Source organism: Acanthochromis polyacanthus, chromosome 19, assembly GCF_021347895.1.
Source record: "Acanthochromis polyacanthus isolate Apoly-LR-REF ecotype Palm Island chromosome 19, KAUST_Apoly_ChrSc, whole genome shotgun sequence".
NCBI lineage: Eukaryota > Metazoa > Chordata > Actinopteri > Pomacentridae > Acanthochromis > Acanthochromis polyacanthus.
Genome location: NC_067131.1, coordinates 28,053,098 through 28,066,705, shown reverse-complemented (window position 1 = coordinate 28,066,705; position 13,608 = coordinate 28,053,098). Strand labels below are relative to the sequence as shown.

Genomic DNA, 13,608 nt, shown 5'->3' with positions numbered 1-13,608 from the left:
CAAAGTAATAAATTAAAACAGCATGGGTATTATCTCACAGCAATTTACGATCATCAGAAATTGTCTCATATAACTGTCAGTGGCAGAGGTGGATCCAAAGGACTGGATTCATAAATGCTTTCTTTATTTCCTGACAAAACAACACTCTCCATCAAACATGCAACAAAGGTTAAGGTCATCATCAGTACTAATCTGTTCCTCTCCTTCCACTGGCAACCTGTAATGTGTACATCCGATATGCAGTCTAATTACCAGGCCCACATATGGAAGTTGTCACATTATTTTCCATATGTGTGCTTTGTATTCATCTCCACATTGTTATGCTGCTCTCTAGTATTTATACAGATGTAATTACAGTAAGACTCACACAGCTGATAACTGTCAGTCAGTAGTATCAACCAAAGTATCATCAAGGATCTACTGTCTGTTTGTTTTTCTATACTAAACTACTTCTGATGTTTATATTTCCAAAACCCACAGCCACTGAATACGATGTGAATCAAGTGACAACATGCAGAACTAAATCACTATGGGTGTATTGATTAGGTGAGAATGTTTATGTCACACACACTAATACACCCCATTCATTTATCAGGGAAATTTTAGACACACCTCATAAGACAATTCAAATTTCAATAAAAGCATGCCAAACCAACGCTTCTTTGACACAGTTTAAAGAAAAACTGCTCACCAGAAGCCTCATAAAGGATTTATCCCAGGACTCATAGAGTAGATTGTACTAATACTAGCTACATATAAAACACTACTAACATTATTCATCCTGTGTGTAGTGGCAACTAGTTCAGCTACTAGTTCAAGCACAATGCTGCCACCATATGAAGGTATTTGTTACAGTGACTTTCTTCCTCATCCCTTCAAACTCACAGAGCTTTTTCAGAGATAATTAGTTTCATTAATTTAAAGTTTTAAGTACCATTTCTGTTAGTATCAACGTAATCGACACTGACAAATGCAAGCACTAATCTGTCACACTCACACTGTAGTATCAGATTTAGTTTGTAGTTTATTAAAGGGGTGCTTTTATTTTCAGAAGACTCTGAACCAGGCGTAAACTAACCGTGACGTCACCCGTTGGTTTCAACGCCAAGAAAATGAAGCCTGGATTTTGCTACTTCCTGGTCGCCGTTTTGGATTTTTTGGAGCCAGTGACATAAAAAGCGTCATCAAACAGACTGGACCGGAGAGCAACTAAGGGCAGGATTGGCTGAGAATTCTCTTATCCCGCCCACGTTTTACCGCAGAGGCTTCTGTTGCTGTCCATCAAGTATAGCCACGCCCCCTGGCTCCGCCAACTTTAACGATTTATTTAAAATTCATTACTGATTTATTTTAAGATCGGCCACCTGATCTCTCATTTTGACCATGAAAACTAACAGGAAAAAAATCCTGAGCTGTAGAAAATCAGTCTATCAAATTTTATTTTCTCCAAAAATGAATTGGGGTCTATGGAGCAAAAGCTTCTTGGAGCCAACCCGAGCGGACGGCGTGATATTGCAAGTTTTTGACACTTCTGGGTGGGCTTCAATTCTGGAGCCAGATGCTACGTCCACTATATATACAGTCCATGCTCTGAAAACCTTCAACGATTTCACTTCACAAACCACAACAAAGAGTCATTCAAATTGAACCAGAGCAGGAAAGCAACAGAATTTTTCTCATCTAAGTCTTGAGCTCTATTAGAACAAACAGCAAATTGTAATTTGGGACCCTTTATTCCCAATGAAGATACTATATTAATCCTCTTTGGAACCCTCAGTCAGAGGGTGGTGCTGAAAGTTCAAAATAAGAACCAAGAAGTATGAATGTACCAAGTAAAAATCATGAATATTTATCCAAATATAGATATTATCAGATTTGAAACTGTGGTTGTGCTAAAGAAAAGCTGATGCTGCTTAAACTGCTACAGTTCTGTGGACCAGTAAAATCCACCACATGGAAATCCAGCATTTATCTTTTCAGATGTGAAATATTTGGGGGTCAGTGTGTGAACTGAAGCCATGCTAAACAGAGGCTGAAAATCATTAGAAGTCATTCTCCACAGACCAGAAATATCCATTCTAAATTTGGCTCACCAGCAGTCAAAATACAGAATCTGGGGAAGAACAACGAACTAGTCTTTCTGTGGCAAAACCTTTAAGGCAAGCTGAGTGGGAAAAATTCATCTTACAATTTTTCCATGACAAGCTGTGCATTATTCATTCCAGCTCTGAACATGGAGCAGGAAATGTGGTCCGTAACACAGATCCATCTAACTGACCACTGCACTCTACACAGGATCTTTCTTCTTGAACGCCACAGACTGCCTCTGATTGAAATGAGGTTTGTTCTTTTTCTGCTTCCACTGGCACATCAGAATATCCCTGAAAGTCGTCCTGAAGGTCTTGTTGCAAAGGGCGTAGCACATGGGGTTGACTGTGCTGTTGACGTAGCACAACCAGTAGCCCAGAGCCCAGAGAGTTCCAGGGATGCAGTCCTGACAGAAGGTGTTGACCAGCACCATGATGTTGTACGGCAGCCACGTTGTGATGAAGGCGAACAGGATGGCGCTGAGTGTCCGCGCTGCTTTCTTATCGTTCGCCTTCTTCTCATTCTTGCGCTTGTTGATCTCGGTCTTGGCCTTCGAGGCAAAGCGTTTGGCCATCGCTGCATCCTTCATGGTGATAGCTGCAGGCGACTGGTCAGCAGAGGAGGTGGGGGGTTTGAACCTCTTTGACTTTTGTAGGTTGATGATGGCTGCTTATCCTTGTTTTTCTTCATCTTTCTGGACTTCTTACTAGCTATATAGATAGAAATATTACACATTAAAAGAAAATGTAAGCATATGCAATAAAACATGATGTGCGTCACTCTTATTTAGTTATACAAACAAAGACCACATGATGCTGTTATGTCCAACCTGTTGGAGTCCTTGACGGGTCTGCACCATCAGCTTCTGCCTCAGAACCCGACTGATCCCCTGAAGCCCCAACTTCATTATTGTTGAAGCTGTCACAGCTGCTCTGCTCTGCATCGCCCTCCGTTAACATCGTGTTGTTGAAGGACCTCCTGGATGCACGCTGACCTTGCAGAAGAGAGGAAAACTGGAAACAAAATGTGCCACACTTTCCTCTGTTTCCCATTCCCTCTGGTAAGCTGCCGTTGTCCTTGTTGTTCTTCTCTGCAGATGACTGATTCAGTTCGTAGCTGCTGCAGCTTTGAGAGCTCATCTGCCGCAGCACAGTTGACAAATTCTTCTGGCTGTTGGCTGAACTTTCTCCACCAGCTCTCCCACTGCCATTCCCTTGATTCTGAGCCTGATTGGAGCTGTTTCCTGCCCCAGATCCTTTCAGACCTTGCACTTCTTTAGCTCTCTTCTCTGTCTCCTGATAGATCTTCCAAAACAGGATTGCCATAATTGTCACTGGCAAGTAGAATGCAGCAATAGCAGTACAAAACGTAATGATGGGCTCCGACAAGAACTGAATGTAGCACTCGTTTGGCTGGACTGTCCGCTCACCTACGATATACTGCCAGAACAGAATGGCTGGGGCCCACAGAATAAAAGAGATGGACCAGGCTAATCCAATCATGGTCATGGCCCGCTTGGTGGTACGCTTGGCCCGGTAGGTCAAAGGTCTGGTCACAGAGAAATACCTAGAAGATCACAGAAAAAAGTAGGCAGCTGTACGCACAGAGAGAAACTGCAACTGTGCTTTCCATTTCTGTCAAACACGTTGCCATTTCTGAAAGTCTGCTCAGAGTCAACAGAACCAACATGTCTAAAGCTCAATGAGCAACATTCCTTCAGGTCTAGTAAAAGAGGGATTATTTTCAGTCAGCATAAAACTTTATTGTAACTGACTAAAACTAATAATGCATGGCTGTGGCTAGGAAATGAGGTAATTAACAAAAACATTCTAGAGATCATGCCACTGTTACCTGTCAAAGCTGATGACAAGTAAGTTCATGACTGAGGCATTACTGGCCACATAGTCGATCGCAAGCCACAGGTCACAAACCACTGGCCCCAGGGCCCACTGGTCCATGATGATGTACGTGGTGTACAGGTTCATCGACAGCGTGCCGATGGTCAGGTCAGCAAACGCCAGGCTGAGCAGGTAGTAGTTGTTCACCGTCTTCAGCGCCTTGTTTATCCTGAACGACACCAACACGAGGATGTTGCCAACGACGGTGACAAGAGAGAGCGATCCGGTGAGGAAGACAATTATGATGACCTGAGGATGGAGAGGCAAGAAGAGAAAGAATCTGAGAGGGCAGAACATAACGTTGTTGCTGCCACTCATGATCTGAAGGTATAGTTCTGAAAAACAGAGCTGTTTTTTTCTTTTTTTGTAATGAAAGAGCTATTTAGAAGAAAATGTCGTGGTAGTGTGACACTATCAGCAGCATCAGTGCATAAAATGTACTACTACTATTACTACTCCTACTACTTAAATCACTCAGAGAAAACAAGTTATGAATTAGTTCGGGCAAGTTTGGAGCACCAAGTATAAGCAAACATTTCAAAGGAGCCATAAATTCCCCGGAGTTTTAGATCAACCATGTAAGGAGTGGAGCTGATTGGTTGTCTGACAGTCAGAATTCCTCATTCCTGATGCCATAAAATTCACATAACAAGTCCCCCAATCTAATGCAATTAGAACAAAGTTAAAGGAACTATTGTCACAGCTCACCTGCCAGATAGTGTGTCCTCCTAACGGGTCAAACTCCTCTTCAGGAGGCATTGCTGTCCTGTTAACTGCCGAATCAGACACGTTTCCTCCTCGTGTGAAGAAATTACTGACATTATGCTGCTTCCACCCATTCTCAGGTAACAGGGCCAAATCCTGGAAAGAAGCACCTGCAGATGTGGAGAAGGTCAATTTAAAAAAACTAAAACAAGATGAACAATTCAAAGCCCTGCATGTAAATGTTTGTTAATATGTATTTTATGTGTTTTCTCAATAATTATCAACTGAAATAATGAACAAATCCTCCAATTGTGTTTAATTGGCCCTTTGTGAAAAGATACATGAAATTCTGGAGTTCAAAATCAGAGATGTCACAGTTCCTTCATTAGTAATTTTACATCATTATATCATAACTCTTCAGCTTTAGCCAGTTAGCTTTATTTTATTAATTTTGTTTTTGCTACATGTGTTTTATTTTTTTTAATCTATTTCTCCTATTTTTTTTTTTTTGCATACTTTTCCAAAGATCATTAAAACTGTGGAGACAGCTACAGCATCCATTATTCCAGCAGACGGTCCCTAAAAAGGCCAGCTCTGCTATGATGGTGCTTTCAGTCTGGTCTCTCGTACCGGTAAAGCTGTTGGTGAGTAAGTGGACAGGATCCGAGATGGAGGTCAGGTTCATGATGACACCTGGAAGGAAACAAAAAGCTATTTTCAAATGCAAAATTGAAGTATTGAAGTATTTAACTTGATTGTTTGACAATTTGACATTAGATTTCATCCAAAAATAAACGGTTATGTATTTTTTATATATTTCAATCAGCCAATAAAGCAGTTTTGAAGACATTGCGATGCAGGTTGCACTAAATTAGAGCCAAGGGTACTGCAGCCACGTTCACATATTTATCATATGTTGTATGTTAAATACAGACTGTGGTTTAGATTCTGTGACTATAACCATCGACATTCATCACTGTTCGTCTGTGTAGGAAATTATTTACAAAAATGACACACTGTGTTACCACCTTACAATAAGATATTGTTTGTAAGAGAAATTATAGATAAAGGAAAGTGCATATGAGACAGAAAGCTTTTGTATCATTACTGCAATTACTGCTATTTTCTAGTCATTATAATTTCTTAGTTTTTAAAAAATATTTGATTTCTAATTATGTACCTATTTTTTTTAAATTATTCATCTTTTTATTTTTTAATTTATTTTTGTTATTACTATTATTACGATTATTATTACTACTATTTTTATTATTATTATTATTATATTATCTACTTAAGTTTTTTATTATTATTATTACTTATTTATGTATTTATTATTATTATTATTTGTTTGTTTTGATGATAAGACAGCAATATGTATATAAAGTATGTACACAAAAGTAATTGGTACATGTATGTGCTTTGTATTAAAATAAAAAAGTTTAATAAAAAAAATGGCACACTGATTTATTTTTGAGATCCATCCATCCATTTCATGTAAAAATAGTAATTCCGTTCTAAGTAATAAAAAGAAATCACTTAAAAAGTATTGTATCCGGTATCATTTTATATCTGAAGTCTTCCAATGGGTCTCTGCTGTTTCTCCTCTAATTTCTTGCTGTTTATTGTTCCCACAGTTTTATTAGCACCCAGTGGTAAAAGGATCTTCATTTATATTATTGTCTTATGTTCTCGGTATAAGCCAGGCTGATGACAATCTGTCTATTCTTTTATTTAACAATTTTTAAAACAATTTCAAATATACCAATTAATTATGCCAATAATATACTTTACTTAATCAAAGTATATGTGATCTCGTTTAATACTTTACAGTGACGGTCAGTGCAGCATCTTGTGACCAAAAATGTCAAACATTTTGAAACCAGAACTGAGCTGTGACTGCAGGCTATCAAGTACATGCATGATTTCATAACTGAGACCGCATTGCTTTCAGAGTCGACTTAAATCTTCCTCCTCCATTGCATTGCTGATTCTGGCATAGATTAGCATAGCCTGTAAAGAATAGATGACATTACTAATACAGGCTGTACTAATTAAAGCCAGAACCATCATATCTGGTCAGAACGTGTCTTCAGTCGGTGCCTTTAGTACTGATTTATAATGTTGAAGAAAAGTTTGATAGGTGTGACGCTTTAACTGGAAGGGTTACATCTCAATAAAATCAATAAAGCACACATTAAAGAATAAACCGATCAATCCAGAAAAAATACACATGCATCAGTTCAAATCAAAATCAACAACACTCCCAAATCACAAAATTATTTTCCTATAATGTTCATATGATATCAGAGACCATGTGATTTTTGTGACCAAGCAGCTAAACTGACAAATCAGTGTCTAATAATAAAGTCTTTTTAAAAAAAATATATGGTAAAGAAAATCAGCATCTTTCATAAAAAATAACAAAAACAGAGACCTCTAATTTACAACTGCAAGTACACGTAGACAATTTATATTTTCTATACATTTATATGACATATTTCCTTGTAATTTAGAGAAACCTAAAGGAATTAAAGAAATAAAAATAAATAAAATCCATAAATAGGTTGATAAAAACAAATGAAGAATATTGTATTATCCGTCATGAGTTCTTTTTATATTTAAGTATTTAAACAAAAGTCTGATGATAAGTTACTGTAACTGAAGCTGTACTTACCAGTCCTCTCTGGTTCCAGTATCCAGTGTATTATCCTGCTGGGATGCCCTCCACTCCGGCAGCGTACAGCTGGAAGCTGAAGCTCAGACTTCTCAGTTAGTGTGTGGCTGGAATGTTCAGCTCCGCCTCTAAGAAACACTTCTGTCTGCAGCACAACCTCTGTGGCTGCTTCAAAATGCTTTATGAGGGGGGCTCTAAGGAACTATGAAACATATGTGAGTGTCTGGAATCCCTGAGCTAATAAATTTACAGAGTTATCTCAGAATATATCCATAGGATGTTACTTTGGAAAAGCACAGAAAGGGAATATCCAACATTGCACAAAGGAAAAAAACCCTTCTGTCATGTGTCAGAGCTAAAAATCCTGAAACAGCTTGACTCTGTAAAATGAACTGTTTTTTCATTAGTAAGTTGTTTGTTGCCGTATTTTTTGTTTAGTTCAGTGATGAAATATGTTTCATGCTTACAGTAATGCCACTCCTGTAAATAGACTCGGGGGAACCTGCTCCATATTCTGGGCAGATGTTGCTCAGGTAGCCATCCAGCTCCTCACTGAAGCCACCAGGTGTAGCTGACAGGTGTCCTGTTATACTGACGGACACGACTGCACTGTCTGGGCAGACAATTCTCTTCTGTGTCACACTGAGGCCACAACGGCATCTAGACCTCAAAATGGAGAGGCCAAGTGGCTACTTTCACCTCATGGTGTGTTCTATTCATCAGGTATCACTCTGCAGTAGTTAAAGGACTCTGACTGATTTAACAGGAGCAATGTGGATTTCATTCTTTTCTTTAAGCTACTTTTTGGCATTTTATTTGACAGGTAAGTAGAGAGGCAGACAGAAAACCTGCAGTAAAGGACTGTGAGCTGGACTCAAACCCAGACTGCTGTGTCTGGGACTACAGCTCCTGTTCATGGGTCACCTGCTCAACCTGTTGAACTATCTGGGCGTTCGTGGATTCTATTCTGGCTGTGAAACCTTTGTGGAGATGCTGAGAGGGTCAAAGGACTGTGACCACCGAGCTCAAATGCGTTTTGTGGACTTGGAGAAGGCCTGCTAGCATGTCTTTTGGCAGATTCTGTGGGAAGCAGTGTGGAAGTATGAAGTACTGGGACTGTTGCTCGAAGTCATCTGGTCCTTAAACAACTAAAAAGCAAACTGTGCTTGTATTTTTGCAAAAAAAAAGAAAAGAAAGTCAAACAGGTTTCCAGTGGGTGTTGGACACCTCTTTGTCTCCAGTCCTGGTTGTGATATTCATCAGCCAAAGAGAGTAGTACTGCTTTGGAAACCTCAGAGTCACATTCAGCAAACATTTAGGAGGGTTGTAGCTGTAAAATGGCCAGTATTAGAGTCAGGCCCTCTAAATCAGAGACCATGGCTTTCTGCTGGAAACCGTGGAGCTCCAAGTGAAGGATTTTAAATAAGTTAGGGTCTTATAAATGAACAACGGGAAAATATAGTAATTGTGTCCTCCTGCTTTGTGATGGATTCTGAGGGAAGAGAATTTTCAGATTAGAATAATATTCTACAATTTTATGAACTCATTGTGGTTTCATTAATCTCAGGGCAACTGAGGGACCAAGTAGGCTTATTGATTCAATGATTAATGTTTGACGTTCAGATGGGACAGAGGAAGACTGACAGGTGATCCTATCAACAACTCTCAGCTAACAGCACAGTGGGTCAGTGGACTTTAACATCCATCCATCATCTATGCACCACTTAATCCTCATTAGAGGGGCTGGAGTCTGTCCCAGCTGACTTAAAGTGAAGACAGGGGACACCTGGACAGGAAACAGTCTATCATAGAGCTACACAGAGACACAAACAATCACACTCACATTCACACTTACGAACAACTTAGAACCACCGTTTAACCTCAGCATGTTTTTGGACTGTGGGAGGAAGCCAGAGAACCCGGAGAAAACCCACACATGCACAGAGGGAACATGCAAACTCCATGCAGAAAGATGCCAGGGATGTTCTAGCTGTGAGGTGACAGTGTTCACACCAGGGCCACTGTGCAGCAGTTTTTATATATTTTTATGCATATATAAACATATTAACTGCAATTCTGTAATCTTTAATAAACTCAGATCAATATTAAAATGTGGAGCAGTTTTTTTTCTTTCCTTTATGTCGTCCTTGTACACAGACGAGGTGACAAGGAAAGGAGAAAAAATGGTTGAATCAAGTCAGGAGGAGTGATTTTACATTAACTAAAGATTACAACAGCAAAAAATCAGTAAACTGATAGATTGCATCATCGGATTATAACACCACATTTGCACTTTTCCTCAAAGACCACACCACTGTGAAGCTTAATGCTTGTTTTTGTAAGAATAAGGGACTGGGAAAGGCTTGTAAAAACCCAGAGAGTTGAGACTCCCTGGACTCAGACTGCAGGGGGAGGATGATGCCTCATTACATTAATCTCTTTGTGGTTTTTGTGCTGACATAGAGAAAGAGAAAAAAAGAGAATCATAGTGTTAGAAACACCTGCATAGACTGAGATCTGGTCTTTGTTCCTAAGTTATGGAATTTCATCAAGTGTGATCAGCTTTGCTACTGCTGAGGTTTAGGTATGACAGTCTGATCAGTTCCTGATGTTATATGAATTTGAATAAAGTAGCTTATGATCTTGGTTATCTTTTAGTTATGTAATAAGTGTGTTTGTGTCCAGTAGTAAGCAGGACAAAGTTTCTCTGATGCTGCATTCAACCACTGCTAAACTAAGCTGTTATGTGCATGAATCAAACTCAGATCACTCTGCAGGTACATTTGGAGGCAGATCAGTTTGTGAGGACAAAAAAGGGCAAAACTAAGCTGAAGGCTGATGCTGTTCCTTCCATTTTTGTGCATGGCCCTGTGCTCACAAAAAGGAGGACCCTGAACCATGATGCAGCTGCAAATTCTGAACACAGCCGCTGATCACAGCTACTGTGCTAAAAGTAGCAACTCTGAATAATTAAAGTAATCATTTTCACTGTGCTGTAACGCTTTTTGAGTGTTTTAAATGAACATTTCCATGCTTTCTTCTTCATCAGTTTCAAAGATAAAGAAAAGAAAGAACAAAGAGACAGAGAGAAGGGATACAAAAAAGGCAAAGGCAGCACTCAGGAAATTATGGAAGGAAATGCCAGTGACTTAAGAAGTCACTGAAAATTATGGACAATAAATTAAAGAAAACTTTCTCAAAAGACCAAATTAGGGCATGAAGCAGACTCAACATAAAAAAATGAAACAGAGCAATGACACAAAGAAGAAGGCTTTAAAAATTCACTTTGCTGGAATGCAGGATGTGATCAGTTTGAGTTTGTTGACAGAGATCCTTTATGTCGTAAAGCTGTGAGTAGCTTAACACATCCTCAGGGAGTGTGTGCTGTCCTTGGATGAGATGATCACAGCAAGCGTGTAATTACAGGAAAGATGTGCAGTGATACGACTTCACCAGATCACAGCAGGAGCGACACATGCATGTGTTTAGGCTGGCAGAAAACACAGCACAGTGGAAACAAGAAGGGACACACCATTACAGTGGAGCAGAGTGCATCCAATAATTATTGAAACTCTAGCAGAGCTGCTTTTATTGCCAACATTACAGCTTCATGAAGGTGCTGCTTGGCCAGAAGCGCAGCCTGAAGTTGTCCTGTTCACATAGAGACCATCTCCTGAGGCAGACAGAAACCCAGGAAGAGCAGTGAGCTGGGAGACAGCAGAACCCTGATCGATCCTCCTCGCCTCCTTCATGAGCTGAAGGAAGTTTGAGAGGTTGTCTAAAGAGCTACTTAGGCATCTTACTTCAGTTACATTTTCACCACCGTTCAAAAGTCTGGAGGGGTACAACAGATGTTTTGGGGGGACCACCGAAAAGTTGTAAGAAAAAATTAAAACTGCTACCGACCTCTCACTTTTACAAGGTATTTTTCATGTTGTTTTTTTTTGGCTCTTTAACCCAACAGGAAAGCTGTATATGACCTTTTCATTTTGGACTGTTAGCATTCAAATTATGATGGATTTGTTTCCTTGTTTATATGAATTACAGCATCATCAGCTGCAGCATCTGCCTGTTAATGTAAAACCAGTAAGCTCAACGACAGAATCCTGAGGGCAGTTAAGTGACAAATATTGCACAAGAACAGCACTACATACAACGCTGTCAATGTCCACATCTTAGAATGTTTACTGACAATTATCACACCTAAAATAAGAAATAATATTCTGTACTTTTAGCAACTAGTTCTCAGCTGTAAACCAGAAACATCACAGGGTTCTGTATGTTAATCAGTCTAAATTAAAATGAGTACGACCCAATACACAGTGAACAACAACAATCTGTACCCTTCATCTGTGGTAAAAAAAAAAGCTGAAATGTTCTGTGTAGTAATGTACATTTTAAAATACAACTAGAAAAGTACTCAGAGAGCGCATACCTCCGCCATGCCATGTGTCTGTTTGTCTGTCCGTCTGTATGTGTGTGTGTGTGTCTCTGTTTCTCTGTTAACAGCATAACTCAAATTAAGATTTTGGCGGTGATCCGGATCACCTCCAAAATCTAATCGATTCTTACTCTTGCTCTTCCGGACATTCTGTAAAAATTTGGTGAAAATCCGTCCATGACTTTTTGAGTTATGCTGTTAACAGACAAACAAACAGACACACACACACACACACACACAGACGGACAGACAAACAAACTCCGGTGATTACATAACCTCCTGGCCGAGGTAATAAGTGGCACTCTGTACATTTAACAATAAACCTGAGAACAATAATAAACAGTAACAATATTCCATATTCTTAAGTCATTTAATAGTGCACAGCTCAGCAAACATCATAGTGTTCTGCATAGAAATCACTAAAAGCTGCTCTCAGTAATCTTCCACAGTGAGCAGATGTTCTTGTGTTGCAGGTCCATGGTCCAGACGTGGACATCGAACAGGCCGGGGGGGTCTGGCACCGTCTACTTCCTAGAGCACCTCCTCTTTCTGCATTCTTCATATGGGATGGAAATAAAGTAACGTTGGTTTAGCACGTCCATCAAAGGCCTGTAGGTGTAAAGCAGGAAGCCTCCACAATGAGGATGTGAGTCTCCTCCTCCTCCTTGTGGTCGGACTTCAGGAACATCTCTGTGTCCAGGGCTTCAGGCCATATGTGTCCTGTGAAGCCTTTTGAGACAATCTGAACTGTAATTGGCCCATGTAAAAAAATTGAATTGAATATACTTATTTCTTCAATAAACATACTAAAAAATTGACATGATGTGTTGATGTATCAGTGAAACCTGCATGACAGCCTCCTTTCTGTGCCACTGACCAACAAGAAGAGCAGAAATACAGCAGGGTTTCTGCAGAGTATTAAAAAGCATTAATAGTAATTAGGGATGTCCCGATCCGATCACATGATCGGAAATCGGGCCCGATCACGTGATTACAGACTCGATCGGGATCGGAAGTGACCTCCCGATTTGGACTTGGTTGGATATATATGTTTATTTTTTATTCAATTTCCTTTTTAAATGAGATGTATATAGATGAAAACAGGAATAGGCTCAAACCTGACAAGGTGGAAATGTTGGTTTTCATCAAGAAAAACATACATGTCCTTCAGTGAAACTCTAGACAAATATGTGCCATTCATAAGAGCACATTACTACTACTGGCCTTACAGTATTATAAAGTGGCTCTTTGTTAACTTTGTTCCCTATTGTTTACATGCCTTTGAGTTGAGCTGACCTGCTGTTTATTTTATAGAAGTTTATTATTTATTTATTTTTGCTGTTGTACCTAAGCCAAAAGGGAAATTTATTATTTATTTTTACTTTTGTACCTAAGCTAAAAGGGAAATTTGTTATTTTTACTTTTGTACCTAAGCTAAAAGGGAAATTTATTTATTTTCTGATTGTTATTTTTAGTCACAGAAATGTACTGTTCTAAGTGTTGTTTTGAATTGATGTTAAGAAAATAAAAAAGGAAAACTTTTCATAAGTTTTTTTGTTATTTTTTTAATAGATAATACACATATTTTACTATATTAGAAAAGAATCGGATCGGGACTCGGAATCGGCAGATACTCAAAATGATAGGACTCGGACTCGGTGGCAAAAAAAACTGATCGGGACATCCCTAATAGTAATTAAACTGATTTTGTGAAAATTAAGGCCTTAAATAGCATTAAAATCATTCAATTTGATTCTCAGTGGCATTAAAAACTCTTTCTGCAGTTATGATATAATAACATG

At 39.1% G+C, this 13,608-nt stretch overlaps 1 protein-coding gene across 1 annotated transcript; it reads right to left on the bottom strand.

The window, feature by feature from the left end:
- Positions 1–2,566: 2,566 nt before the first annotated feature.
- Positions 2,567–5,936, bottom strand: LOC110961219 (muscarinic acetylcholine receptor M3-like). The gene is made up of 5 exons (XM_022208751.2): positions 5,322–5,936; positions 4,695–4,861; positions 3,940–4,235; positions 2,918–3,654; positions 2,567–2,798 (listed from the first exon to the last, which is right to left on the bottom strand). Exons 1-5 carry the CDS (start codon positions 5,539–5,541, stop codon positions 2,674–2,676), a joined length of 1,545 nt encoding a protein of 514 aa, XP_022064443.2. The 5' UTR covers positions 5,542–5,936; the 3' UTR covers positions 2,567–2,673.
- Positions 5,937–13,608: the final 7,672 nt, after the last annotated feature.